This window comes from Laccaria bicolor, genomic scaffold (assembly GCF_000143565.1).
Source record: "Laccaria bicolor S238N-H82 LACBIscaffold_18 genomic scaffold, whole genome shotgun sequence".
NCBI classification, from domain to species: Eukaryota; Fungi; Basidiomycota; class Agaricomycetes; order Agaricales; family Hydnangiaceae; genus Laccaria; species Laccaria bicolor.
In genome coordinates this window covers 768,675-795,643 of record NW_001889889.1, presented here as the reverse complement: position 1 = coordinate 795,643, position 26,969 = coordinate 768,675, and the positions used below count along the sequence as shown (strand labels likewise).

Genomic DNA, 26,969 nt, shown 5'->3' with positions numbered 1-26,969 from the left:
GACAGCGGCATATAGAAAGCTTAGCATCTGAGAATGAAATCACAGCGAATAGGCAACGTCAGCAATTCGTATCAGGATATTAAAATGTTGCTACCTTACAAGTTGACGATGATCAGCTATCAGGCCTACCATCCATTATATTTTGAAGGTCAAGGACTTGGGTCCGAGGTTTGCCAGGCGAGGTTCCTTGGTCATCGCACGATCAACGGCTGAGTTTCATAACTCTGTTCGTACTACCCCGTCCAAACCCTATCAGTATCCATGTAGATACAACCCATGTACGACTCCTAACGTTGGAAAGAGTTCATGATACTGGCCATTATGACAATAGGCCGGAGAAGGGAATTGGAATAGAAAAGAGTGCATTACCATTATTGCCTGACCCTCTACGTTACGATTGATATCATCGATGGGGTACCAGCCATAATTCCTCACGGGGTGGGGAGCCGTATGGCACCCACGACGCTGCGTAGCAAGGAGCTGGATTCTGAAGCATCAACAGAGTAATCATCGTTTGTAGGGAGAAGAATACAGTACTGTTGTATCGCGTCCATAATTCACGTCCCAACGAGCCGTCGTAGAAACCACTCTCTCCAGTACGGTGTGGCATCTTATCATACTCAGAGTGCACCCCCTTGGCAAACGCGGCGTACGGGACTTGTGGTAGCTTTGGATTACCTAGTTGTCATTGAAGTGCGGTGTTGTGCAGAAAGAATACTAGGCCTCTTTTGGCGGAGGCTCTGTTGGAGGTTCGCCCCATTCCGGTACGACTCTTCCTCGACCTAGGCACTCAATTTCTGTAACGTCTCGCTTAGTATGGAGCCAGAAAGTGAATGAAGGTTGGACTGGCATACGAAGTACTCTTCACGTAAATCAAACTTCTTGCGATTCTTGTACAGCTTGGGTTCTTGTTCTTTCGTTTCCTGGACCAATCAATACGCAGCATAAGCGAGACCTTTCAAGAAGTAAAAACAATCGCACTGTTTGACTTTGAGTGAATGTGCTGAGACCGAAAGGCGCGATAACCATAAGAACGAATGAAACCCCAAAGAGAGCTGGGTATTTCCTGACGGTCTGTGCAATGGGCTATGAGTTTCACAGGTCTCGAAGGGAACACGGCAATCCTTGGGATTTCTCTGAGTCCGTGGTGGTTGGGAACTGTCGGCAGTGGCGGAAAGTCCGGAACCTTTCATTGCACTCTTTCGAGTGTGTATGCATGCATCGCGGAAGCATAGGTAGGCTCGCTACCAGCCGTGATGGACGATTTGGGATCAGAATACTTACCATAACTATGCGGCCTTATGCGGCAGGTGGATATGTGGGCACAGCCTTCAACAGACTCTATGATGGTCGTTCTTTGGCTCTCCGTTTTAGAATCGCGGGGCCATCAGCTTGCTCGTCTGACCCGCTGATATGATCTGGGCGTGACGCTCGGCTTGTTATCTCATCCCGCCAAACCCCTCCCCTCCAAAAAAAAGCGTAGTCAAAGAACCACATCGAAGCTGGAGATCACTTGCACGGCCAGTCGCTAAACGCTTCGTAATTTAGAAAAACATAGTATATGGCGGTGGTTTAGCATACCCTCGCTCACTGGACAAGTTGCAGAGTCGATTCTTGCTTGTTGATTTGAGCGTTTCCGCGAAAACTGGTCAAGAACTTGAGGATGGCATCTTATAGAGATTTTGATGAAGTAAAGTACCTACTTAGTATGCACCTATCCAGAATTGTCGGAATCGACTGGCAAAAGACGAGCGTGAGAGTTGCGTGAGAGGACGCGTCGTACCAGTTCTTCGAATGTTCAATGTCGCAATCGACTGGCAAAGATGAACGGTGAGATCTTGAGAGGACGTTTGGTACGAGTTTGGTACCATTGCTTCGAATGCTTTCTGGAACGGCGCGCGCACTTCAGAGTCACTTCTACTTGACCTGGCTTGGTGTTTATGTAAGGTCGACGACACAATTTCGAATCTGTCACGACGTTCATCACCTCCTGTCTTCCCACAAACATCGCAAGAAGTTCGACTTCGTACGACTCTATCATTATGGCTCCACAGTATGTGAGACATTACAGAAACTGTGTGCCGAGGTGGGGCGTCTCTCCAACAGAGCCTCCGCCAGAAAAGGTCCTAGTAGCTTGCATCCCGTTCAACTCAATTTCAACTGGTGGATTTTGTTGGGTAGGTTGCCATTCTGCTATTACATTTCTTGGTACGTCTTTAATCAACCTTTGGCGTCACATCTCTTTGATTGACCGCTTGCTACACACTGACAGAGATGGCTTGACGGTGATGTTCCATCTGCGCAAATCAGCACTCTAAAGACAGTTAGGCAACCGAAAGCTACCACAAGTCCAGTTCAAAGTTTAACGCCCCATTGAAGATACATAGGTATCACCGATCTGTCCAGCAGCCACAAACTTGCTTACAGTTCTGTCAAGGTCACAAGTTCAACGTCCAACGCCCCAGATATACGAATATCATCACCAGCGAGCCCTCACAAACTCCATCGCAGGCCCATCTGGACACCCAAGGGGAATCTCTGCGCCCACCCTTCCACCATTGCCTTCATCTCCTTCAACCTCTTCACGTCCATCGTCGAACTGCTCACAAAGACCGTCGACCCATTATGTGTGATTGGCACCTGTATCACCCCACCCACAGATTCCATTGGACCCGCGTCATAAGTTCCGTCGTCGATGACGGAACATTCTGCACCAAGAAGGCAGAAGGGCTTATGGTTCTTCCAGTCAGCTCTGGCATTCTTTGCTGCAGTAGGAGGGTTTCTTGCCAACGTCGCATTTTCCTGAGCCTACCACCTGTTGTTAGAACGGGCCCGGACGGACGGAGGAAAAAGAGAGAAGTCGTACACTTGGATAACATCTTCCCTGTATCAGCCTCAATACCACACCCCACGGCTGCACACCGGTATCTCTGTGGGTTTTTCAGCCTCTTTGCCTGCATCTTCTCCCTCTCTTCCGCAACCTGCTTGTTTCTATCCTTGTAACCGTCAACCGCGTCTTTATAGAGCAAACACAGCTCTGGCACGTTTTTCGCCATGCGTTTAAGGACGTGATGCATGAACTCGAGAATCGCAGGGGTTACATGAGTGGAGGGGGGGTTGATCATACGACAGAGGCGCGCGGCGATGTTAGCATGGTGGCATGCTGCTTGGACGTACCGACTCTGCAAGTCGGTTCGCAAAGAGTAGAGATGCCAATATATCAGTGCCCCGTGGGCGGTTGCTTTGGTTTTGTCTGAGGCTCCCGGGGAAAGGATGGCTTTGATAAAGTAGACGCGGGATTTGGGGCGGTCCCGGGTGCAGCACAGACCCACTGAGAGTCTGTTGTGAAGGGATGAGAGGATGTTGTTAGGGTGAAAGAGAGGGACTCACCTCAACCCATAATCCAACGCAGCATCTGCATCCCCCGCATCCGCGTCAGCTTTGACCTTCCCCTCGGGTCTCTTATCCAGCACCTTCAAGAGAACTTCCAGCTCCCTCTTCACCTGTGGCATAAAAGACTTTGAATCCACCTGACTCGGGTCAGGGGGACGTGAATTCGTCCACGTCTCGATATACCTCAACGCAAGATTGACCCTCTTCACTTCATCTGATTCGTCGGTCGACTGTGACCGACGCCGGGGCGACATCTCTTGGGGGTCAGGTTTGAAGTTCCAGAACGTGAATGGCTGTGGTGTCGTGATAGCCGCGGACCCAGTACCTGTATACCCAGCAGCCGTTTTGAGGTTGGCGAAGAGGCGCGTGAAGGCTTTTTGCATGATACGGTTTGTCTGGGTTTTGGACAACGTGATCGTGCATAGTTCGAGAGGGCGAACGCCAATCCGCTTGAGCTCGTCGCTGACGGCAGATGCTAGGTCCTTATCTTCCGTCGTCAACTTCCATGGTGCGAACGCCGGTGGGGCGTTGGTTGTCGTGGATTGCCCAATGTTGTTGACAAAGGCATGGAGGAAGGCTTTTGCCACTTCTGGTGCGGCTTCTTTGGCTGATTCAGGAAAGTATTCGATGCCACTTTGGTTGGTGGGTAGGCCTACGGGAAGGCGTTCAATGTGGATGATCTGGGACTGGGGTTGGATGAGGGTGATGATATGCGAAGGGTTTGGTTCGAGTTGCATGTAACGGAGATCGAAGTGCCACTCGTTGAGTTCTTCGTCCGAGGGCGCTGTCTCTTTACGAGGGAGTGCGTTGAATGCTTTCACGAGCTCGGAAGTCATTTTGTTGATGTAGGTGCTTTGATTGAGAATGCTTGAGTTTGGATATTACTGTCGAGGACCAAATCTGGTTGGCTTATTGGTGTCTATTAAAGACTATGTTAGCCCAGTAGAGCTACTCGAAAAGAAATCAGACGTCCTTACCACAAATGTGTGTCTATGGAATGGGAAGATTTGTCGGAATCAGGGAAATTTAGAGTGACGACTATAAATAACAAACCGGGCCGCACCCACTTGACTTCTTTCATTGTCCTTTGGCCACACCTCATCACCTTTCCTTTTTCTTTTTGTTGCCAGTGTCACTCTTACAACACCACTCATCGTCAGGTCCCTGACAACCGCTTTGCTACCTCCCTCGCCACGCACACTACTAATACCGACTAAGCAAACACTTGCGTGAACATTCTTGTTCTTGTCCAGCCACACCTTGCCCACACCGTTTATGTACAGACATTCAATGAAGCCCAATCTTCACAATGGAACTCAGCCCCTTTGCTTGGACGTCCTGGCTCGGTGTACATCCGTCGCGACGTTGTTCTCCATTCCTAAATTTTTTATCCCCCGCGCGTGCCGTCTGCTATTTCGACCTCCAAGCCAGGGACTCCAAGTTGATAACTTTATTGCTGATAGACTACTAGCCAGGCCTTAACTCTGACTTTTACTGGCGGACTTCATGCACCTCTAATTAAAAGGCACAATGAGGCTATACATGCACCACCTCAGGATCGTTCAGCCGCGTCTCTGTTTCCAGCTTGAATGGATGCGTTTACAAGTAATGTGGTGTCGCGATATTCCACCGTTGAATCGCGTTGAGAAAGAAGCGATAAAGCGTACGGCATTCCAGAGAGAAGGTTCTTTATTGACCAACTAGACACCCTTTGTTCAAGATCCCACCGAAGAGTCTGAACACCTCTACCAGCGTGCACATGTCCAAAGACGTGCAACATTGGCTTAACGTCCTGCAACCTCTCGAGTAATGCTACGCATCCTGCATGCTGAGATCCTACAGTGTCCATATGGCCATGTGGCGGCCCATGGGTAACGAGGATGTCGATGTGGTGAGGGATAGATGCCCACACATCACGAGCACGATCAGGGAGTAATTTCGGCTGTGGATATTGAAAGGCCCAGTTTCCGTATTCTGGAGTGAATGGTGACCCAAAAACCGTCAGAGTTCTTCCGCGTATATTTATTTGAGTACCCAAATGTTCTATCGCAAAAGGCTTTGTCGAGAGCTTTATCGTGGTTGCCTGCAACAACTATCTTGACAGGGTGGGGCAAGGAGGCGATCCAACGGACAGCGGAGCGCACCTCGTCTGCTGTGCCGCTCTGGGTTAAATCACCAGCATGGATCAAGACGTCTGCAGGTACTATAGGGTTGCATTGTGTGTATCCGAAATGCAAACCACACAGAGAGTGGAAGTGATGGAGGGTGTAGCAGTAGCCATGCGGCAATTCGGAGTCAACAAAACCAAACCTTGACTTGACCTTGACGCATGTCTTTTCGAATCTACGTTTGAGGCTTACCTACGAGGCATCGGACTTTGGTGGCTGCATCTCTTTCACCGCCAGTCGAACCTGCCACCCTCTGTGGATGAGCAGTGCTCGCTGAACCTTCTTCCGTTCGCAGGCACCACTCATGTCGCTATCATCCTTCACTGCGAAATAATAACTTCCCTGACACTGTGCTCGCTTCCCTGTATCGACTCTACGAATTCTACATAATAGACGACACAATTTCCTTCCGCAATGAGATTGAACGGTTTTGGCACCGTCACGATTGGCAGGTCCACGCAATACCCGATCCATCAGATACCGATCCTTTGAGATACTCGGCGGCCTCACTGAGATTCTGTGTCACTCTTTCAATCGGCTCATAAATCTGGGACTCCCACGGGATTCCCCTCCCATTGTGGGGGACTTCACTGCTCTAGCGGCCCTTCCAAAAGTACTTGAATGCCCACCCGAGTGGCTGGCCAACGTACAGCCTCTGCTAGAAGCAGTCTTTGTGCCAAATGGCAAAGGCGAGAGGGTGGCGGAATAAAATAGCTCGCTCGTCTTTAGGAACTGGAATATCTTTATTGAGCATCCTCATAGCTATTTCGTCTGGTGAGTACATCCAATCCTTCTGACTTTGAGGTGAATTATTGATGCCTCTTGGCCACATCCGCAGATCAACCTGTTCTCTCGGATTGTTGCAGGCGTGAAGGCTTTTTGCATGATACGGTACGTTTGGATCGTGCATAGCTCGTGAGGGCGAACACCGATCCGCTTGAGCTCAATTGTCTTTTCCACTCAGATCGTTCAACTATACAGAAGTGGGGGTTGCGCCGTCTTGATTCACAGATGGCCTTCTATTCAGGCCTCAGATTCGGTGGGGAGGTGCTCATAAGCTTGATTCGACGTTCAAAACCCAATCTTTACAATTGATTCGGAATTAGTTACTAAGCCCCTTCGCTTTGACGTCGTGTTCCACTCGTACATCCATAGCGACATTGTTAGTCTCTATTCCCCCCTCCCCGCACGTGCCATCTGCTATCTGCGCCTTCACCGAACAAGTCCTTAGAAATGGTAATACTCAGCTGTTTCATGTAATATTGATGATTGGCTGATAGCCAGTCTTTTACACTGGCGGACTGGCGTAATGGTTAACGCGCCAGTTTCCGGTGTTTGCACAGGGACCACAAGTGGTAGCTGGAGATTTCTGGGTTCGAGTCCCAGGTTCGTCGGTTTTTGACCCGGAAGAGCGAGGGACTGGGTTGAACTCGAAAAAACTGCATTACACCGGCGGCTTCACGATTCCTTGGCTAATCTTGTAATACACAATTGATGCGTCCTCCGACGTGATGCCCAGATAGATCTCTTTCGTGTTCAGCTGCGAAAATGCAGCTTGTAGCCTGACAGAGATTTGATAGTTCAACACGAATGAAATTCAGAGGGATGGCAGACCTACCAGGCAAAAGAGACTGTCTCGGATAGAGAGCAGGGTACCACATGTAGCACCGCATCCTGCTTATAATCGATATTGAAACCTGAACAAAAAAAGGAGAGGGAAAGAAAACGCACCGTGTCTTTTTTCTTCCCTTGGATAGCACCCCGCTCACACTTGTCAAGGTCGACAACTTGGACGTTTTGCCATTGTTGAGCTAGGTCTTCGATGTCAGATGATTTCCTCGTAGGGGTGTAGAGAGTGTCTGACTGTATACGATGTCGTTGTACGCTTGGAACAGGCCTGATGCGGCGCGAGGATATTTTTCGAGTAGGTTGGCGAGGATGGGGTGCTGTACTTAGGTCGTTAGGTATGATCTTGTGGGGAGGAGACTGAAAGGTACCGAAGGATGGGATTCCATTTTACAAAGGTTGAGAGTGACGCGTTGGTTGATGATGGTGTAGGAGAGAAAGTCGTGACAGGAATGCGTGCAAAACACATACGATGTTAACCGGCGTTGGAGATTACAAAAACAAACGTGTAGTCTCTAACTTCGGCCAAGAGTGTTGTGTGTTAAAAAAATTCAGGCGGGGAATATTTAGCGTTTCCACAGTAAAGAGGCCCCATTAGAGAAGACAAGATAAGGCGGCTTTCCCGACGTGCGGGCTCGAAGTGTCTAACTTCAGGCAAAGTTCAACTTGAGGCCTCAAAATAACACCTAAGGGATATAGAACCTTTGGCTATCCACTCATATTCTTTTTCATTGCACATGCTAGTTAGGCGCCCATAGAACCCTATCAGCGCCCGCTCCGCTCTCACCCGCACTCCTATCGCCCATTCTCGTCTCACCAGCTTCTGGGCTACCAGTACCAAATCAGCTGCGCAAGCCCGTCCAGAATCATTTGTGTCTCCAGCTTCGCCCTCGTCTTCATCTCCAACAAACCCGGGCCTTGTTCCTCCAGCAAAAGTGAAGTCCTCATTACGTGGGTCCGTACCCAGGAAGAGGAGCGGCGACTTTTATTGCAGGCGATAGCAGAGGGAGATTCGGGAAAGGATCTCAGCGGGGACGTGCCCATGGCTGTCAGTAATTGCGACACAGACAAAAGCAATGGCAAAGAAGGCGTCGAGAAGGGTCTGAGGAGGGTGTGCGGAAAGTAGTGGGTGAATTTGGTCGTTCATGGACGGAATTGGGGGTGATGCTGCCACTGTTGATGCCAATGTTAACACTCCTGAGGGTGAGACTTGGGCAGGTAGAGCTGGAGGCGGCATGGCCATTGCTTCCTCCAACTATACTTCATGTTCTCTCTCGCGTCCGCGTTGGAGGTTAGTGTCGTTTTGATCTAAGTCTTTGAATTGTTATCATTACTCAAAATCCCAATAAATGAATAAAATGGAACATACAAAGCTTCGATAACCAAGATCGTCCTTGATCCGAGCCCGCGGCCAGTGGCACCATCTCCAAAAATCCTATCAAGCCCGCTTCCGAGCCCTGGTAGGTCATGACCGACCCCGACCCCCGGGCTCAAACTCGCCTCCTGGTCGTTGTCCTCTTTGATGTCCTCGGACCGAGCCTGTGGTCGAGCTGACCTCGCCTGACTGGTATTTATGACGTGTACTTTGTGCCAACATCAAAGACTGACATGTTAAGGACAAGTTTAACGTTGGTGGGGCGAGGTGGGCTGGAGAGAAAGTTTCAGCGGTTTGTTCGTAGTTTTAGACATAAAAAAAGAATAAGAGATATGAAAAACGTACGGTAACCAAAATCGACCTTTCTCTGAGGTTCCGGCGCCTTGAGAAGTGCATTCAAACTGGGCACCTTGCTTCCGCTGTCTCGTTCCCAGGCAAGCACGACCTCCAGCCTCGATCGGAGGTCGCGCAGAGCGAAGACACCAGACGAGAGTAAGTATGCGACTCGAGTCGTCCACATCGAGGTCGATAAGGCGCCCCTTGCCCTGAGTATCCGTTTGGGCTTGATTTGGCTTTGCTGTGGTGAGGGAAGACGACGACGCCTCCTTCTCCTTGAAGTTCTTGTTCCCCTTCCGGCTGGCATCCACACCAGCATGCAAAATCTACCTCAGCACCACGTTGGTACAATCCCCGTTCGCTCCGTCCAGGAGCAGGGCAAGGAGCAGGGAGTGGCGTTTGGGCGTTCCAACTGTATGGTGAGCGGACTAGTTACAGCTCGGTTGCTAGGGGTAGAACTTTTCAGAATAAGCATGGGCAAATAATCCGAAAATAGCATATCGAAGGACCAACGAAGGTTCACTAGCACTCACCGACGAGTCACCGTGCCACGTTCAACGTTGGCTTCAAGTCCTACGCAATACACAGATAGTGTGATCGCCACAGGGACAAAGTCCCACTTCGCGGGAAATTTTGTGCATCCCCATGATATCTGTATCTGGCGCTTATTTACGTACTCTACGGATCCGGAGGCCTTGTGTCCAGACATGAACACCTCCAAGGTCCCTCCCGCAGATGGAATCCCTTGTATCCGACAGATATCGAGTTCTCAACGCAGCGCCAGAGCCTCTATATAATGTGTCTCGAGACCTCATGCCCAAGTACCCTCCTTCCGAGTAGCTGCTGGGCCAGTCCTTCCTTCGTATCATATCTCTGCATTCATTTTACCCCTCGACGCACCCCACATCACAAAATTAAATGATATCCATATCTCTCCTCTTCACCACTCTCATTCTTACAGCGCATCGCGGAGAAGCCCAAAACCCAGCATGCCAACCAGGATTCAATTGGGTGAGTTGATATTCGCAGGCGTGCTGATCTTTCATGACCTAGGCCAATATTTAGAGCTTTAACTCACTGGGTCAGAGTCCATGTGATATTGGTGCGATTCTCGAAAGTGTCTGCTTTAATCGAGGTGAGCATTTCATATTTAGCGCCTAGTGTGGGTATCGGCGCCTCATGCTGGGTTTTAGCGGTTACGTTGCAACCGCTAGCTCCTGGAATCGTTTATGTGGGACCCGACTTGGCGCAGGCAAGCCCTTGCTCGTGTAGCACTGTGATCTATTCGTTGCTGAGTGCTTGCGCTGTGTGTCAACTGCGACTCGCCTCAAGGTAATTGTGCGATCCTGCCTGCCATCCATGAGCGGAAATTCAAAGGGCATTCAATTATTCCACAGTTGGACCTTCTACAGAAAAAATTGTGCGACCGTGTATTCTCAAGCGTGCGTGCTTTTCCTAGGAATTTACTTTATCCAACCCTTCATGAAGCTTCATGGGACTAGTTCCCCCAACTACGAGTGTACCCAGTTATGCATACCTTGACGTCATAGTACGTTCAGCTCTTAGAAATCTCATTTCAGAACTTTGATGCTTCCCTTAGCGAAGTGACAACTTTAACGTAACTTTAGCCATTGCCGCAAGTGGCGAAAGTCCTGCCAGTTCAGCGACAAAATACAGCTCTCCGGCACCTTCGATTTCTGCTACAAAAAAATCAAATACAGTTTCAATGACGAACATTCCCACTTCATCTTCTTCGACGACATCTACCTCTCTCGCCAGTTCAGCGACAACATCCAGCCTCGTAGCGACAACATCCAGCGCCCCAGCAACAATATCCAGCGCCCCAGCAACAATATCCAGCTCCCCAGCGCCTTCAATTTTTATCACAGAAAACACAAATACAGTGTCAGACACGAACGTTCCCACACCATCTTCGACAACATCCACCTATCCCGCAGCCACGAACTCCACCAACAATAACTCAAAAGTTCCGATTATTGTTGCAGCTGTGACGGCCGCGGGAGTGGTGGTCGCGGCGATTATCGGGGCAGGATGGTGGCGAGGATGCCTCAGGCGAAAAGGACATTTTTATCAGGGGGTATTTGCCAAATTTGATTTACATCCATTGCATGAAGTTGACTTCGGTACAAGATAGCCCTTCAACGTTGCGACGGACAGCATCATCATGATTCCTGTTCAACTACAGAAAGTGAGGTATGAACAAATCTGCTCTATGAGCGGGCTTCCTGTTGCCGCCTGGATGCGGTTGAGGAGTCCGAACGCGGTTTAGGCTAGGAGGGTAACGTGGATTCAATCATGACGATTATCAGAGTCAGGACTCTTTAATTGCCCACACAGTCGGGCACCAACTTTGTAACGACTTGATGTCTGATATTTAACGCGTATACGAGAGTAACGAATAGTGTAACTCATAGGATCCATAGTTGGGGTGGCTGCACCAACCATGCCAAGGAAGAAGTAACTTTATCCGTAGGGACTGTCACGGATAGCTAAAGCCCGGGTGAACCCGAAATCCACCCATATTTGGACTCAACTGATGGATTCGGGTAACTACCCGGACTATCCACAGGTATCTGTGGGTAAATTAGATATTTTTAGACCTTCTTGAGATATTTTGAGCATACATGCCCGGAATAGATAAGATTGTTATTTGTACCCCCAACTCCCTTCCACCACAACAGAATGCTATCACAACAACTTCCTGGCCCCTTCTGCTTGTGGAAGGGGTCCAAATTGTGACCTGGCCTTTGTTCCCAGCTGTCACCCAAGCTTGTCACCAGAAATCTTTGAAATACTGTTAATGAATTCAATTTTTAGTGAAAGCAATCACAATATGCCCCAATAAAAAAACAGGAGAACATTCAAACTTACCTTGATGAACCCAGAGGTATTGAAAGAACAATTTTGGTGACACAAAGTGTTACAAAAACCTATTTAAGAGGAAAAGAAATCATTGTCCATCTTTTTTCAATCATTTGTGTACCTTTATTGAAGCTGGGTAGAAGGAGAATTTAATCCAGAATCTAAGAGCCATTTCTGCTCTGAATGTTTGAAAGTTGATATTGTGCTGGGTGAAATTGATCTGATTGCGACCAGTGGAGAATGCTCACTCTGCATCCAGAAGTAGCTGCATCAATCATTGAAAGTAAAGGAAAATAAATGAATAATGCTGCTTACCTGGGGCTGAGCAGAAATCAGAACCCATTCATGAAAGTTGCAGTCAGGAATGTGATGCATTGTGCCTGTACATCCCATTTCCTTGATTGTTTCTGTTGCTACCTGACTTAAATATCAATTGTTCTCAAAAGCTTTTCTCTGAAACTGAAAATAAATACTCTCAAGATGGCCAAGGCATGCTAATACACACCCCCAACACTCTCTGTGATCAAGGCTCAGTTACAGCAGCATTATACAAGGAGAAAGACCTCAGATGATGATATATATAAATAACTTTAGTTTCGATATACTCAATTTAGATACTATATGAATGACTTTTGGTGGGTTTTGGTCGTACATGGACGGCGTTGGGTGTGACGCTGACACAGTTGATGCCAATGTTGACACCCCTGAGAGTGAGACTTGGGCAGGTAGAGCTGGAGGCGGCATGGACATTGCCTCCTCCAACTATCGTTCATGTTCTCTCATGTTCGCGTTGGAGGTTGGTGTCGCTTTGATTTATGTATCTGAATTGTTATCATTACTCAAAATCCCAATAAACGAATAGAATGATACAAAGCTTCGATAAGCAAGATCGTCCGGGATGCAAACCCCCGGCCAGTGGCACCATCTCCAAAAAACGAGCCTAGGTAGCTCATGCCCGACCCCAGGGCTTTTCGATGTCCTCGGGCCGAGCCTGTGGTTGAATTGACCTCGCCCCACAGGTGTCGATGACGTGTGCTGACATTTTGAGGAAAACTTTAACGTTGGTGGTGCGAGTTGGGCTGGAGAAAAAGTTTAATGGTTAGATCGTAGTTTTAGATAGAAAAAAGGAATGAAAAATATGAAAAACATACGGTAACCAAAGTCGACCTTGCTCTAAGGTCATCGTCCCACCCAGCGTCTCCACATCCTCATCGCTCTCAATAGCCTTCTCCTTTTCCTGTCAATAACCTTCATCATCGTCGCCCTCAGCTCCGCCGGCGCAGACGTAGGGGACCCTGAGAACAATATACTCGACAGCGAGCAGCCCGAGATCCAGTCGAGTCATGTATTCGTTAATCAACAACAAAAACTCGTCCTGGCCAGTGGTAAACACAGCCATCTGCATCAGCCGGCAGGTAGTGAAGGTGGATGACAGTGTGTGCAGGATGTTCGTTATTTGGAGCCGCAGGTGTTGAATGTGTTGCCAGGTGAGTGGATGGGGCCCGAGGGTGATATGTCAACTCGAAGTTGGAGTTGAGGTAGAATCCAGCAAACATGAATTCGACGAGGACGTGGGCTAGGCGTGCATGAATAATGTGATAATAAGAGAGAGAAAAACCGACGGGAACACCCCCAGCGCCTTGAGAAGTCTACGCAGGCTGGGCATCTTGCTCCCACTGTCCCATTCCCAGTCAAGCACAACCTCCGGCCCCGATCGGAGGTCGCGCAGGGCGAAGACACCGAACGAGAATATCCGGCCCAAGTCGTCCACATCGAGGTTCATAAGGCGCCCCTTGCCCTATCCGTTTGGGCTTGGTTTGGGTTTGCAGTGGTGAGGGAAGACGACGACGCCTCCTTCTCCTTGATATTCTTATTCCCCTTCCGGCTGGCAGCAACACCAGTATGCAAAACCTGCCTCAGCACCACATTGGTACAATCCCCGTTCGTTCCGTCCAGGAGCAGGGCAAGGAGCAGAGAGTGGTGTTCCTTTGAGCGGACCTCGTTACAGCGTGTTGCTAGGTACAGCTTACAGAATAAACATGGGCAAATAATCATACAGCCCTTATCGAAGGTTCACTCACCGTTTGCTCACCATGCCAAAGTTCAACATTTTCAACGTTCAAGCCCTGCGAAATATACAGATAATGTGATCGCAACAGGGACAAAGTCCCACCTAGCCGAAATTTTTCTGCATCCCAATGATATCTGTATCTGGTAGCTAGGTCGATTCTCCGTCAGGCTGGCGCTTTACGCATCAGTAAAATTACAAGTCCGGCTTTAGCCGCTTTCACCGCTTTTGAAAGTGTGAAAGCATGAAAGCGTTTCCGCTTTTGGAAGCCCAGGCCATATTGTTTGAAAAGGGATTTCCGCTTTCAAAAGGGACAAAAGGGGCTGAAAGTGGTTCAAAAGGGGACCATGAAAGAGGTGCAGCTTTCAAAAGGTGACTTGAAAGGGGCTTAAAAGTAGGCAAAAGTGAATAGATTTCTGATATTTGATAGAAACAATGGTAGTAATTACTACTAGAATGACGCTAACCCTCTAATGTCCTCGCTAACTCGAAATCAGACTCACTGGAAGGGGTTGTGGCCTGGGGAACCATTGCCGCAACAGTCTCGCCGACCCACTGCAAAGCTTGACCATAGTCCCACCGTGCTTACTGTGCTGTGATTGAGGAGTTGTGTAATTCAGATTCCATCTGCTCGTTTCGAGTGAGTAGGCATTGCGAACGTGCTTTTTGAGCCAGGCAATGCAGGCTTGACGTGTCGCGGGTAGAGACGAGTGGTAAAAAAACACCCACCAGGCCGCCTTGACCAGATGCGAAGAGACGTCGTCCATCGTCACCGAGGTCAGGAGCACCTTGTCAGGCGAATGCGTACTCACAGACGAGGGGAACACAAACAACCAAGCGACGACACCCCATCCATATCCTGCACCTCCACCATGATGCGCGTCCCCGGGTTCGGACCAGGGGAGAAGGCTTGATGCTCGTGGTCTAAGGGTGCGAGGTCGGTCGGTGCTGAGCGTAGTTGTAGATGTGGTCGTGCAAAACCCTAGGGAGGGCTACGCATGCACTATCAGTCCTCCTTCAGTAAGACGAGAGGAAAAACTTACAAAACGTAAGCAATGGTCTCTCTTCCTCGTTGTCCGACTCTGGGACAGCCTCAAGCGGTGAGGCCAGGAACGGGATCTGTGCAGTGCACGCTGGTCATTCGCCTGTGCGACTTTCGTTTCGGAAGGGCGAAGCGACCTGAGTGGCGTGGTGTGTACTTTGCTGGTAGCTGAAACCACCATGGGCTTGTGATGCGATGGGAGTGGCGGGGCTTGGGTGAGGCAGGCTGCTGCTTCTGGAATCAAACCTGACGATGGCGATAAGCCACGTCGATGTCATCATAAAAGGATTTGTGCTGGCCAGACACATACCCAATCGTGAAGACATCGCGCGCCAGAGGAGGGGAAGGGACAGAGGTAGTGTAACGGAAAAGTTAACAAGTCCAAAAATTTCCAAATTCGGATGTTCAACATGTCGCGTGATCGACAGCCTTCAACAAGTCTTCTTCTGATTTTGGCATGGAAAACACATCTTCTACCTCTTTAATCCTCACTGAAAATTCACTATTAGATGATAGATCTTCACCCCGAATGCTACCAGATGCTACCCTATAAAATATATTGATCAACAAATTTGAAAGAGGTCCAAAGGGGGAAAGACCCGAAAGGGCGGGAAAAGGTGCCTTGAAAGTTAATTGAAAGTGATGTGAAAGTGAAAGCGCCTGGAAGTGAAAGTGAAAGGGGTTGTGAAAGTGAAAGCGCCTGAAAGTGAAAGTGAAAGGGGTTGTGATTCTACTGATGCGGTCGCCTTGTGTTTAAACATGAACACCTGCGGTGCCTCAAGGCCTCACGAAGATGGAATCCCTTGTATCCGATAGAGATTGAGTTCTCAACGCAGCGCCAGAGCCCCTATATAATGTGTGTCGACTCTCAAGACCTCAGGCCTCATAGCCCAAGATCCCTCCTTCCGAGTAACAGTACTAGTCCGAGTAACTGCTCCAGTCCTTCCTTCACGTCATATCTCTGCAGTCTTTTCACCCCTCAGCGCACCCCACATCACAAAATTAAATGATATTTAGATTTCTCCTTATCATCACCCTCTTTCATCGTGGAGAAGCCCAAAACCCAACATGCCAACCAGGATTCAATTGGGTGAGTGAATATTCACAGGCGTGCTGATCTTTCATGACCTAGGCCAATATTTAGACTTTTAACTCACTGGGTCAAAGCCCATGTGATATCAGCGCAATCCTCGAAAGTGTCTGCCTGAATCGAGGTGTGCATTTCATATTTAACGCCTAGTGTGGCTATCGGCGCCTCATGCTGGGTTTTAGCAGTTACTTTGCAACCGTTAGCTCCTGGGATCGTTTATATGGGCCCCGACTTGGCGCAGGCAAGCCCTTGCTCGTGTAGCACTGTGATCTATTCGTTGTTGAGTGCTTGCGCTGTGTGTCAACTGTGGCTCGCCTCAAGGTAATTGTGCGATCCTGCCTCCATGAGCGGAAAAAGGGCATAATCATTCAATTACTCCACAGCTGGACCTTCTACAGAAAAAATTGTGGGACCGTGTATTCTCAAGCGTGCGTGCTTTTCATGGGACTTGACTCTGTCCAACCCTTCATGAAGGTTCATGGCACCAATTCCTCCAACTACAAGTGTTCCCAGTTATGCATACCTTGACGTCATAGTACGTTCGGCTCTTAAAAATCTCATTTCAGAACTCTAATGCTTCTCTTAGCGAAGTGACAACTTTAACGTAACTTCAGCCATTGCCGCAAGTGGCGAAAGTCCTGCCAGTTCAGCGACAAAATACAGCTCTCCGGCACCTTCAATTTCTGTTACAAAAAAATCAAATACAGTTTCAATGACGAACATTCCCACTTCATCTTCTTCGACGACATCTACCTCTCTCGCAGTTCAGTGACAACATCCAGCCTCGTAGCGACAACATCCAGCGCCCCAGCAACAATATCCAGCGCCCCAGCAACAATATCCAGCGCCCCAGCAACAATATCCAGCTCCCCAGCGCCTTCAATTTTTATCACAGAAAACACAAATACAGTGTCAGACATGAACGTTCCCACACCATCTTCAACAACATCCACCTATCCCGCAGCCACGAACTCCACCAACAATAACTCAAAAGTTCCGATTATTGTTGCAGCTGTGACGGCCGCGGGAGTGGTGGTCGCGGCGATTATCGGGGCAGAATGGTGGCAAGGATGCCTGAGGCGAAAAGGACATTTTTATCAGGGGGTATTTGCCAAATTTGATTTACATCCATTGCATGAAGCTGACTTCGGTACAAGATAGCCCTTCAACGTTTCGACGGACAGCATCATCATGATTCCTGTTCAACTACAGAAAGTGAGGTATGAACAAATCTGCTCTATGAGCGGGCTTCCTGTTGCCGCCTGGATGCGGTTGAGGAGTCCGAACGCGGTTTAGACGAGGAGGGTAACGTGGATTCAATTGTGACGATTATCCGAGTCAGGACTCTTTGATTGCCCGTTGCCTGCACAGTCGGGCAGCGACTTCATAACGACTTGATGTCTGATATTTACAAGGGGGTGTCGGGATCATAATCCCGGACCGGGGGCCGGTTGGTTGGTTGGGCCATCAGGCTGTTAAAAAAAAATTGGAAGCTCAAAAATTTTGGCCCAAAATCATTATGGGCGGCCTTCCTGGTGGATAAATTATACATAATAGATACTAGAAAGCCTCAAGATGTGCTAAATGCCTCAGGATGCGCCAAAAAACACAACTAAGACTGCTTACATAAGACAATAATAATATCGGACCATTGATAACTTTCCTTAGTGTGGCAACCGTTACAGCAAGGAAACATGAGGTCGGTGCAAAAAATGAAAACGTAAGGTTGTCGATTGGAGGATTGCTTTTGTGGATCCCGAGCAGAGCTGACCACCGGCAATGTGATCCAGTGGGATGTGGTCAATTGGTAAACCCACTTTCTGTTAGGGTTTCAATGTAAAACATACTTACATCTTCATGTCAAACCATTCTGATATCACCTCTTTACCTTGTGCAGGTGCCCATGCATTGGGTCTGCAATGCATGTTCAACATCGAGAGGCCCGAAGACAGGAAGACAATGTCACAACGGTGACGTCATATTTCCTAAAATAGACACGTGCCTGATTACGTTGGGTGGTTGGTTCAGCCCAGCGCTCACTACCAAAAAAATCGACCCTAGGTCTTTTTTTTTTATCCCGACACCCCCTTGGATATTTAACGAGAGTAATGAATAGTGTAATTCATAGGATTCATGATTGGCGCGGCTGCACCGACCACGCTAAGGAAGAACTGCGCACGGTGTAGTGGCTTCTAAGATCTGAGCTGCCCGAGACTAGATATGATCACACCACCGGGGCAGCGATGCTTGCCGTGATTCGGAAGTGTCCGCAAGAGTGATTCGGCACACAGAGGGGCTCAAGGTATATAAAATGTATCAGAATGTACTTATCAGAATGTGCTGGAGGAACAATCTACTATCATTGACCCTCTTTTGCAAAAGGATTTTTCTGGCTTTCCAAGGTGCTTTTCTTGTATTTATGAGTGAAGGTGCCGTGGGAACCTAGCCGGACCGATATACTTATAGCAGTTGGAGGCATGCGCTTTTTTCTCCCACCTTGATCTCATGTGCTTGGGCTCGAGATGTCTGGTGAGCTTCACCCAAATTTCAGCGCTCACGACTTGAAGGCGGGATCGTCTCGCGCAGAGTAAGAGTTTCCTGAACAGAATCAGCCTGTATTCAAATATCATTCCCCATCGCAGTGATCTTCCCTTTGAACTCTTGAGCGTCATCTTCAAACTCGTTCATCAAGACTTGAGCACCCGGAGGGGGGATCTTTTTAAGGGGATCAATGCCTTCTCTACGACGAGCAAGCGCTGGCATGAGGTCGCATCATCTATTCCGGAGTTATGGTCTACTATTGAGATTATTATCGACGACCAGGAAGAGACCTCACATTCTAAACTTCTCACCACAACTACCACATTCCTTAAGCGGTCAGGAAACCTACCACTGTCCGTGATGTTATCATTCGAGCACCCTCGCTGCGACCTCGTTATAAAACGAACCATGAGGTTTATAATGACCACATTCGGTCTTCTCCTCGATAACTTCCAGCGATGGCGCTCGGTCTCTTTTGACTTTGGCAACATCACCTTCGAGCTTCCTCCTCTTCCACGGCAGGTAGTCGCACCCTTTTTGGAGCATATAGATATTAAGTTCCACTCCCCGTGGATTCCGAACCCAAGCTACTATGCGGCATTGGTTGCAGCTGCCCCAGGTCTCCGCAGCTACGTCGCTCATGCGTCGAATTGTAATGTTCCGCCCAACCTGCCATGGGGTCAGCTTCATAAATTTCATCCCGCCAGTCCCATTCGGCAATCCGATGCTTATGGTATACTGAATCGGGCGAAAAGTCTCCAGGAGTTCCATTTCGTGATACACAGGGACCCCGGGCGCGTGATAGCGCCGCCTCCAGTAAGAATCACCTCCCCAATCCGATCCATGAGTGTGACCGGTCATGGAACATGCCTTCTTGATTTTCTAATTTTTTCTCGTCTGGATACCCCCCATCTCAAAGCTTTGGGGATCTTTTTCTTGATGCATGTGGTTCCCCGAAACATCGGACTAGTTCAGCTGCCTCAGCAACACGACATAGTATCCTCATTCCTGTCAAATGGCTCTTTCCGATTATCATCCCTGACGATAGGGGACCTACTAATGACCGAGAGCCAGCTTATGGACTGTCTTCGCCTTCTATCCCCATCCCTCACTACCTTAAAAATACTAACAAACACATCGCTGAAGGCCTCAGACATTCATATATTCGAATCTTTCACAAACATTGTTTTAATATCCCTCACTTTTCATGATATCTCGACTAGGTCGGGGCTGTTGTGTCCCGCCTTGGAAAGCCTCACACTGGGTCGCTGTGTCGGCGCGGACGATGGCGTCCTCAGCGATATGATCCAATCCAGGCATGGGCCGTCTCCCATGGTAGTTGATAGGCTCTCAACAGCCAACGTAGCTATACTGAGGCACCTCGAGGTGGTTTTCGACGCCAACACCGCCAAGACTCATCCTACGGATCTGATGCGGTTGAGCGAATTTTACCAAGAGGGACTGTGTGGCCGAATATGGCAATTACCACCCGAGGTCGAAACGGCGTCGCAGTCAGCATCGCTCATGGCCTCAACCACCACCTGAGTTTGTTTCTTCGCCTTTCCACTGGAAGAGATTGACGAAACTGGATGTAAGTTTTTTTTGGCGTGTTCATGTCTCGTCCGTTTTTTTTCCATTTTTTTTTCGACTTGAATTTTGAGGACGTCGAGCTAGCATTGGAAATACCCTTCAGCGTTTTCTTGAGGTGTATTAAGGTAGAGATGTATCACCGGATATCTATCTTGACCTTCTGTACACCATGACCTTCCTCTGTACATATGCATGCCTCCATGTGGATTCGTGATTTACCCTGTGCCAGACGGAATTTTTGTTCCGGAAGACCACTCAGTCGAAGTCAGCAGACTCACCGACCACAGCCGTGGTGATGAGCGCTCCGACTCTGGGTGTGGAATAAGCTTGAGCAGTTCGGGGAAAGGGAATGAGCGGGCTTGATGATGAAATCTAATTTGAGATCTCATGTATCGCCCTATGATAGGGTTTTACGGGAGAGAACAGAAATTGATGTTTAAAAGAGCGCAGCAACCCAGGTCCGAAGTTGCATGGAACGATAGAATGGCGGCCAGACTCAAAACTTGCAAGGACATTTTCAGAACCCAGTTCTACAATGTTGTGAAATCCGAGAGTTTTCAATACGTGGAAAATGTATATGTTCGTTCAGTTCGTTCAAAATACGAGAGAAGTGTAACAAGGCGTGGTCCATGTTCGTTCCAAACAGAGTGCAGTGATCCAAAATAACAGCTCGCGATGCTAAGGAATATAAATCCTCGAATAACCGTCAATGCTAATTTTTCAGAAGTCGTCAGTTGGGAGAACCTAAATGAATGAACCAAGCCTTACATCTGTCTGCAACAAGGACACCGATGTTTATTCGGTGCACTCCTCGACGCCAGTGACTCCCTGCACCCATCACACATAGCCAGGCACCTAAGCATCATCATCTCAGCATTCGCAAAAGAAAGGGAAACAGAAAGGAAGGACGTACCGACAAGGCCAACAAATGATATCCCTCGCTTCCATCGTACACACCACACAGACATGCCGCAAATCCAATTCCCGTTCTTTCTTATCGTCATCGTATCCACCTCTGGAATTCGACACTTCGTCGTCGTCTTCGTCCGAAAGGTCTTCAAGTCCACCCTCCCCTTCACGAGAAACACCGATGCTAAGCAAGTCCTTCCACTTCCTCCTCGTCAAGGGCCCTGTTGACGATGGACTCGTAGCAGTAGTCCGACCGGACCCCGACATAGATGAAGATGCTGGGCGATTGGGGAGGTTGGTACCGAGTCCGTGCACCAAGTGCGCGAGAACCATCTCTCCTTGGTGGCCTTCTCGTTCGCCCGACTGGATGAGGTCAGTGAAGAGACCCAGAGCTTCGTTTTGTCGGTCCACCCCCTCTTCATCGTCCTCCTCGACATCCTCGACATCCTCTTCCGCAGACTCGTCGACCTCATCATCGTCATCATCACTTATATTTTCCCCCCTCAAAAACCGCTCATACAACATCTCATCATCATCCCCACCTTCCCCTTCCTCAACCCCACCTGCATCCGCATTCCCGGAATCTCCAGTCTCCTCCTCCTCACGCGCCTCAACCACCATCCCCCTCCTCATCACACCCCTCCTGCCCTTCCCCCTCATCCTATCCCACACCCAGAACCACACGAGTTTGAACACACCCTTCAAAACACCCCATAGCGCAGCAACGAAAAACACAAGCTCCCAAATCCACTCCGACCAACCCCTCTCCGCTCCATGAGAAAAATGAGTCCCAACATCGACCTTCCGAACCTCGTTCCTCAGCCCGCGCATAGGCTTGAAGATCCCACGTCCAGGTCGTCGAATCAAACTAGCCGCTTCGCGAATCTGATACCCCGATCGCACAAACCCAACGCCTACACGACCCATAGACACCAGTCCGTATTCTCGGAAACTATCAAGACCTGATCCTCCACGCCCTGCTCGTCTTGGCCGGCTGATGGGAATGGGAGCTGGCACGGGGGCAACTTCGTTTCCCCACCCGCGGAGGCCTGTAGCTTCGAGGCTGGCGGTGCCTACGCGGAGAAGGAGGACGCCGAAATCTTCGTCGTGTGGTAGGGAGCGGAAAAATGCTCGGATTCGGCCGGTGTTTCTTGCGTTGGTATCGTCATCTATGGGATCGAGGTGCGTTAGATGATCAAGAAGATGATGTGTAGAAGTGGCGATACCGACCTTGCAAACTACTCATTATGAGCCCCAGACCTAGACCGCTGAACACGCGCTCTACCCTGCCTCGTACTAGGATTTGCACCACGGCGTTTAAGATGACTGTCAGCAAGATAGTCGCAAGAAGCGCAGTTTCGAATATGTTGGGGATGTAGTTCAGTAAAGGGTACGTCGTTGTGAGGCTTTGCATCGTTGATAGTTGTCCAGTGCCTTCATTTTGGGATTGAGTAGGGGTCGGGGAAGGAGTAGGGTATTTGAGTTTATAATGGTGCGTGATGAGGGTCCCGTGGAAGTGGACCAGGGACAGAAGGGAGGTGAGGGTTGTGGGTATTAGCCGGTGTGTTGAGAGCCGCTTAGAAGATGAAAGGGCATGGAAAATCGTTAACTACATATTGTGGGAGTTAGATCACATTAAGCTGGGAAAAGCAGACGCAAATACCTGAAGAAGGGGAATAGCTATAGTAATGATGACGTGTTTATCGGGCCGCGTAGGGAGCCCGTCCATTTGGTTGAGGTGCGTAACGGGGTTGGAGTAAATGTGTAGTAGAAATGCATATCCGACCTGACCGGGATAACAGTTACTCATCATAAACAAGTAACCTATGTATAGGACTCACTAAGTTGAAAGGAGACGTGTTCGGGTTGATGTTGCCTCCGATAGGAAACCCAGTTCCGATTCCGTCAAGGGCCTTCACGAAGCCCTCTACTGAGAATGCCGCACACACTGCACAAAAGGTCGTCCAGCAAACTTCGCTCATCTGCTTTTTCTGGCTCCAACTTCCTAAGCGATGCACCCAGCTCAGCCCCCACGCTTCGGCAGTAGATGCGCTGATCTCTGGGAATAAACTGGATGCCTGCAACACAAGGACAAACCATAGCACGAGCACCTTGCAGAGGAAGTACATTGACGGAAGGTGTAGTGCAAGACGTGTCGTTGTGTTGGCGAAGTTGAGGGGTAAGATAGCGTTGTAGATTCGGCGGAGAAAGGGTAGGTTCTGGAGTCCAGCAAACCGAGGAGAACGTCTGCCTCGACGATTGAGAGCCGGTGACCCTGGCACGCGAGATGGTATGATGATATTTTGCATACGATGTAACAAGACCGCCTGAGGCCTTCTCTTAGCACGTAAAGATCATGAAGGAATATATATAGCATACCATTAGAAAGAGCCCCATCATATAGCCGGAAGTGAAGAAACCCCAGGGACCGGGATACACCATCACATTGGAGGACGGCGGAGCGGCACTTTGCAAGAGTGGCTGATCTTGGGCAAATATATCCGCAGCGGTCGTGGCTGGTATATCAGAGGGGTCCACGGATCTCCCCAGAACGTCCTTGCGCAAGCGGGCTATCAGACGAGAGGGTAAGAAGGAGAAGATGGAGCTGAGGTTTAGGGAGATGTTGTAGGACATGGATGACCCAGTGAACGCAGGCACGTCTGCGACGATTGCTGCACCTTCCATTACGGTACCAAGTGGTTCTTCTGGGAGGACCAGCACAAAATTAGAGTTTGAGCGCCTGGGCAAAGATCTCCAAAATCCAGTGAAAGTGCCACCGGAAGCGCCAGGCCAACGCCAGGCCAAGCGAGATTCCACTGTTCAATTTATTGGTTGATGAGCGAGACCTAGCGCTACGCGCTAATAACCATATGGAATCCCTGAAGTTCCTGCTTAGAACGTAGCGGTTAGCAAGATTTGGAGAGTGAGAATAATGAGGCTTACAATGCTAGCCGTTGGCTAGCCGGGTGTGATATCATTTGATGTGCCTCATCATCAATCACATTTCTCCCACGGCCAAACAACGCGTAAATACGGGCAACGCCGAAGGCCTTGTGTCCTCTTCTCGTAATTGAATATTAGCGTGGACACTAATAATACGCGTTGATAAGGTCATGTTTTGGGTAAGTGGCCGTGCTTTGCGTGGGCTCTCTCTTTTGCTTAAGGACGGAAAGGTTCCTATCTTTCCGATGCAACTCCCCGACTCCAACGACGGTTGTGTCGAATGCGAACACGATGGATATTTCTAGAACCTTTTACATACATCGTGTCTGGGAAGGAGAGATAACAATTACATAACTCCCCTTCGTAAGTCCGCATTATCATTCCACTCAGTCACAAGACGCGATAGCATTCCCTTCAGAAATGACTCCCAAACGCCGCCCCTCAAAGACATCTAACAAACCCGACGAGCTACCACTGGTGCCAACTCCACCGACTCCTCGTCCCCGCTGTGACCCCCATGACAAATTGATGAAGCGGTTTTACGAAGCACTCGTGCTCCAACACGTCCTGGGCATCACCCGTGGGGACCACATCCCTCGCCCGCTGCCTGACGTCCAACATGCAGAATATCTGGACGGCATCAGCCTTAGGCGTAATTTCTTGGAGAAGCTTGCGTTCGTCTGCGATTATGAAAAAGGAGGTGCGACTGTCACGGCCATCGCGCTCCAGCAGACGCCCGCTGCCGTTATATTCTGGGTTGCAGCAAACGAAGACGTCAAGAGCAAGGTCAAGCCATTCTTGGAAACCATCTTGAGCAGCTTGGAGAAACTGTACTCAAACCCAGCGGAGAGCGTTATAAAAGAGGCAGAAGACGAGATTTTCAGTCGAGTTTGGGAATTTGCGGATTAAAGGTTACATGCGATGCATGAAAGGACCATTAGACAAATGCCGTAAGATCCTTGCAAAGTCTGACCGTGATTCGGACCAAGGTAAGGCGGTCAATCATCTACATGAATCGAACGCTAAATGACCACAACCACCAAGATTTAATAAAATGGTTGACATCATTTCGCCTCCAAGACAATCTTTTACCAAGCCTTTGTCGAATCGCATACGAGGAGAGGCAATCACCCCATATGAAAGAACTGGCCACAAAGTCACATAGCAAGGATTCCAGCAACGTAGACTCCAGCGCTAAAAATTTCGAACGATTGCGGCATTACATCGGACGAATCGGCTCATATATGAGAGCATCGAAGATATTCGTCGCGGCCGCAACCAGGTTTCCCGAGCTCTTCGCCAACGTTGAGGTCCAATGCCTCTCCTCTCCGAAACCAGCGCCGAAACCGCAGATGGACGAATTGATGAAGCTTGATAGGATTGCCGTTCGCATGTTACCCGCGAACGACAAGCGTTTACCAGATATACAGGATGCCCTACAGTCCATGGATGAAAAGTTCGCCATCTTTGAAAACTTCAGAGACAAATACGAGGACGATAATTTCCAACCCCGGGTACATGCCGAGCTCATCCTTCTTGAGCGTTTCTACGTGCACGCATATCAGTTCGTCGACGGAGACAGGTATATTGGCTGCAGCAAGCCAGCGTGCTACTGCTGCTATTTGTATATCTGCGCACATCCAGGGGGGTTTATCAAGCCGCCCAGTCACAGCAAGAATTATACCAACTGGAGTCCGCCTGAGATTGATCCAGTGGGCTCAGTCGACCCAGTGAAACACCGACGTGACATCTTGAATAGTATGTGCAAAGAAATACGTGAAGATGTGTTGAGGCAGATCCAGGAACAACGGCCACAACGTGGTGCGCACCACGATTCGACGACGGGAATTACATACCAGGATTGGGTACAGTAAGATTGTCGCAAGAAGCGTAGTTTCTGGCATGTCGAAGATGTAGTTGAGTTGAACGCCGTTGTAATGCTTTACATCGTTAACAGTTTCTAGTGCTCTCATTTTGAGTAGGGGGGAGGGATTTGAGTATTTGAGTTTGCGCGAGGAAGGTTCGTGGAAGCGGACCAGGCATAGGAGGGAGGTGAGGGTTGTGAGGAAGATCTTGAGCTGTACATAGGACATGGATGACCCAGTGAGCGCAGGTACGCCTGCGACATTGCTACGCCTTCCATTACGGTGCCAAGTGGTTCTCAAAACCAGAACAGTCTATTAGAGTTTGAGCGCCTCAGGAATGATCTCTAGAATGATAAATCCAGTGAAAGTGCCATGAGAAGCGCCGAATCGAACGAGATTCCGCTGTTCAATTTATGGATTGATGAGCGAGAACTAGCGCGCTAATAACCATATAGAATCCCTGAACTGATAAAAAGAACATCGCGGTTAGCAAGATTGAGAGAATAAAATTGGAATAAAATGCTTCCTGTGACGTACATTTCTCCCACGGCCAAACAACGCGTAAATACCGAATATTGGCACGACGTTGATAAGACACTAGGCCTCTGAGCTCTAGGGTTTGAACTCTGCTCATACGACTCCAAGTCGCCGTCATTTGCCTGGGTTTTCATTTTTGCTCATTGACAGAAAAATTGATCAACCCTTCGTAGTGATTGACACCATCTGGCCTCCGATCTTTCCGAGCACACTCCGTTGTCAAGATTCCATATTGAAATTTTGAAGCTACTATATCGACGGTAAGAGGCGGGGCAGCCGATATCATGTGAACGACGCGTTTACGCGTTGCTTAGTGATGTTACTTCATAGATTCTGAAAGTCAACGTTCAACGCTGTAATTCGGTCAACCATCACCTCCATCCCTCAAGTACTTATACGAACGGATGCTGTCAGCCCGCTTACGACTGTGATCCTATGCGGTGGAAAGCTTGCACCGAAGTCCAGACATAAATTTCTCCACTGTTTCTCCGGATACCACCACTGACTCCACCTGAATCGTCTTGACCATATGGCCATCAGTCAACCACCTCCTTTAAGGAATAGAAGCGGGCTTATCAAGCCAGAATTGCCTCCACATCGCCT

At 49.1% G+C, this 26,969-nt stretch overlaps 14 protein-coding genes across 14 annotated transcripts; 5 read left to right on the top strand and 9 right to left on the bottom strand.

The window, feature by feature from the left end:
* Positions 1 to 2,324: 2,324 nt before the first annotated feature.
* LACBIDRAFT_328873 (uncharacterized protein) lies at positions 2,325 to 4,229 on the bottom strand (the record flags this gene model as incomplete). The annotated part of the gene is made up of 5 exons (XM_001882812.1): positions 2,325 to 2,339; positions 2,426 to 2,429; positions 2,498 to 2,708; positions 2,813 to 3,339; positions 3,391 to 4,229. 5 exons carry the CDS (start codon positions 4,227 to 4,229, stop codon positions 2,325 to 2,327), a joined length of 1,596 nt encoding a protein of 531 aa, XP_001882847.1.
* Positions 4,230 to 4,945: 716 nt separating this feature from the next.
* LACBIDRAFT_300196 (uncharacterized protein) lies at positions 4,946 to 5,764 on the bottom strand (the record flags this gene model as incomplete). Its single annotated transcript, XM_001882811.1, has 3 exons — positions 4,946 to 5,367; positions 5,477 to 5,703; positions 5,754 to 5,764. The coding sequence occupies 3 exons, from the start codon at positions 5,762 to 5,764 to the stop codon at positions 4,946 to 4,948; spliced, it is 660 nt and encodes a 219-aa protein (XP_001882846.1).
* A 101-nt stretch (positions 5,765 to 5,865) lies between these two features.
* Positions 5,866 to 6,270, top strand: LACBIDRAFT_300195 (uncharacterized protein; the record flags this gene model as incomplete). Its single annotated transcript, XM_001882940.1, has 2 exons — positions 5,866 to 5,870; positions 6,039 to 6,270. 2 exons carry the CDS (start codon positions 5,866 to 5,868, stop codon positions 6,268 to 6,270), a joined length of 237 nt encoding a protein of 78 aa, XP_001882975.1.
* A 735-nt stretch (positions 6,271 to 7,005) lies between these two features.
* Positions 7,006 to 7,576, bottom strand: LACBIDRAFT_300194 (uncharacterized protein; the record flags this gene model as incomplete). The annotated part of the gene is made up of 5 exons (XM_001882810.1): positions 7,006 to 7,123; positions 7,180 to 7,235; positions 7,293 to 7,372; positions 7,426 to 7,507; positions 7,559 to 7,576. The coding sequence occupies 5 exons, from the start codon at positions 7,574 to 7,576 to the stop codon at positions 7,006 to 7,008; spliced, it is 354 nt and encodes a 117-aa protein (XP_001882845.1).
* Positions 7,577 to 8,652: 1,076 nt separating this feature from the next.
* Positions 8,653 to 9,082, bottom strand: LACBIDRAFT_300193 (uncharacterized protein; the record flags this gene model as incomplete). Its single annotated transcript, XM_001882809.1, has 2 exons — positions 8,653 to 8,834; positions 8,908 to 9,082. 2 exons carry the CDS (start codon positions 9,080 to 9,082, stop codon positions 8,653 to 8,655), a joined length of 357 nt encoding a protein of 118 aa, XP_001882844.1.
* A 1,308-nt stretch (positions 9,083 to 10,390) lies between these two features.
* On the top strand, positions 10,391 to 11,188 carry LACBIDRAFT_300192 (uncharacterized protein; the record flags this gene model as incomplete). Its single annotated transcript, XM_001882939.1, has 3 exons — positions 10,391 to 10,447; positions 10,499 to 10,996; positions 11,054 to 11,188. 3 exons carry the CDS (start codon positions 10,391 to 10,393, stop codon positions 11,186 to 11,188), a joined length of 690 nt encoding a protein of 229 aa, XP_001882974.1.
* A 1,542-nt stretch (positions 11,189 to 12,730) lies between these two features.
* Positions 12,731 to 15,217, bottom strand: LACBIDRAFT_328869 (uncharacterized protein; the record flags this gene model as incomplete). Its single annotated transcript, XM_001882808.1, has 9 exons — positions 12,731 to 12,860; positions 12,933 to 13,018; positions 13,152 to 13,357; positions 13,435 to 13,579; positions 13,863 to 13,907; positions 14,353 to 14,637; positions 14,662 to 14,841; positions 14,893 to 15,137; positions 15,202 to 15,217. The coding sequence occupies 9 exons, from the start codon at positions 15,215 to 15,217 to the stop codon at positions 12,731 to 12,733; spliced, it is 1,338 nt and encodes a 445-aa protein (XP_001882843.1).
* Positions 15,218 to 16,459: 1,242 nt separating this feature from the next.
* Positions 16,460 to 16,753, top strand: LACBIDRAFT_300188 (uncharacterized protein; the record flags this gene model as incomplete). The annotated part of the gene is made up of 2 exons (XM_001882938.1): positions 16,460 to 16,516; positions 16,568 to 16,753. 2 exons carry the CDS (start codon positions 16,460 to 16,462, stop codon positions 16,751 to 16,753), a joined length of 243 nt encoding a protein of 80 aa, XP_001882973.1.
* A 1,847-nt stretch (positions 16,754 to 18,600) lies between these two features.
* Positions 18,601 to 19,383, bottom strand: LACBIDRAFT_328867 (uncharacterized protein; the record flags this gene model as incomplete). Its single annotated transcript, XM_001882807.1, has 2 exons — positions 18,601 to 18,737; positions 18,930 to 19,383. 2 exons carry the CDS (start codon positions 19,381 to 19,383, stop codon positions 18,601 to 18,603), a joined length of 591 nt encoding a protein of 196 aa, XP_001882842.1.
* A 1,407-nt stretch (positions 19,384 to 20,790) lies between these two features.
* On the bottom strand, positions 20,791 to 23,706 carry LACBIDRAFT_300187 (uncharacterized protein; the record flags this gene model as incomplete). Its single annotated transcript, XM_001882806.1, has 7 exons — positions 20,791 to 20,824; positions 20,881 to 20,967; positions 21,026 to 22,190; positions 22,252 to 22,630; positions 22,685 to 22,807; positions 22,863 to 23,348; positions 23,401 to 23,706. The coding sequence occupies 7 exons, from the start codon at positions 23,704 to 23,706 to the stop codon at positions 20,791 to 20,793; spliced, it is 2,580 nt and encodes an 859-aa protein (XP_001882841.1).
* Positions 23,707 to 23,746: 40 nt separating this feature from the next.
* LACBIDRAFT_300186 (uncharacterized protein) lies at positions 23,747 to 23,999 on the bottom strand (the record flags this gene model as incomplete). The annotated part of the gene is made up of 2 exons (XM_001882805.1): positions 23,747 to 23,909; positions 23,965 to 23,999. The coding sequence occupies 2 exons, from the start codon at positions 23,997 to 23,999 to the stop codon at positions 23,747 to 23,749; spliced, it is 198 nt and encodes a 65-aa protein (XP_001882840.1).
* Positions 24,000 to 24,384: 385 nt separating this feature from the next.
* On the top strand, positions 24,385 to 24,873 carry LACBIDRAFT_328865 (uncharacterized protein; the record flags this gene model as incomplete). Its single annotated transcript, XM_001882937.1, has 1 exon — positions 24,385 to 24,873. One exon carries the CDS (start codon positions 24,385 to 24,387, stop codon positions 24,871 to 24,873), a length of 489 nt encoding a protein of 162 aa, XP_001882972.1.
* Positions 24,874 to 24,889: 16 nt separating this feature from the next.
* LACBIDRAFT_300185 (uncharacterized protein) lies at positions 24,890 to 25,838 on the top strand (the record flags this gene model as incomplete). The annotated part of the gene is made up of 2 exons (XM_001882936.1): positions 24,890 to 24,953; positions 25,009 to 25,838. 2 exons carry the CDS (start codon positions 24,890 to 24,892, stop codon positions 25,836 to 25,838), a joined length of 894 nt encoding a protein of 297 aa, XP_001882971.1.
* Positions 25,839 to 25,933: 95 nt separating this feature from the next.
* Positions 25,934 to 26,107, bottom strand: LACBIDRAFT_300184 (uncharacterized protein; the record flags this gene model as incomplete). The annotated part of the gene is made up of 1 exon (XM_001882804.1): positions 25,934 to 26,107. The coding sequence occupies one exon, from the start codon at positions 26,105 to 26,107 to the stop codon at positions 25,934 to 25,936; it is 174 nt and encodes a 57-aa protein (XP_001882839.1).
* Positions 26,108 to 26,969: the final 862 nt, after the last annotated feature.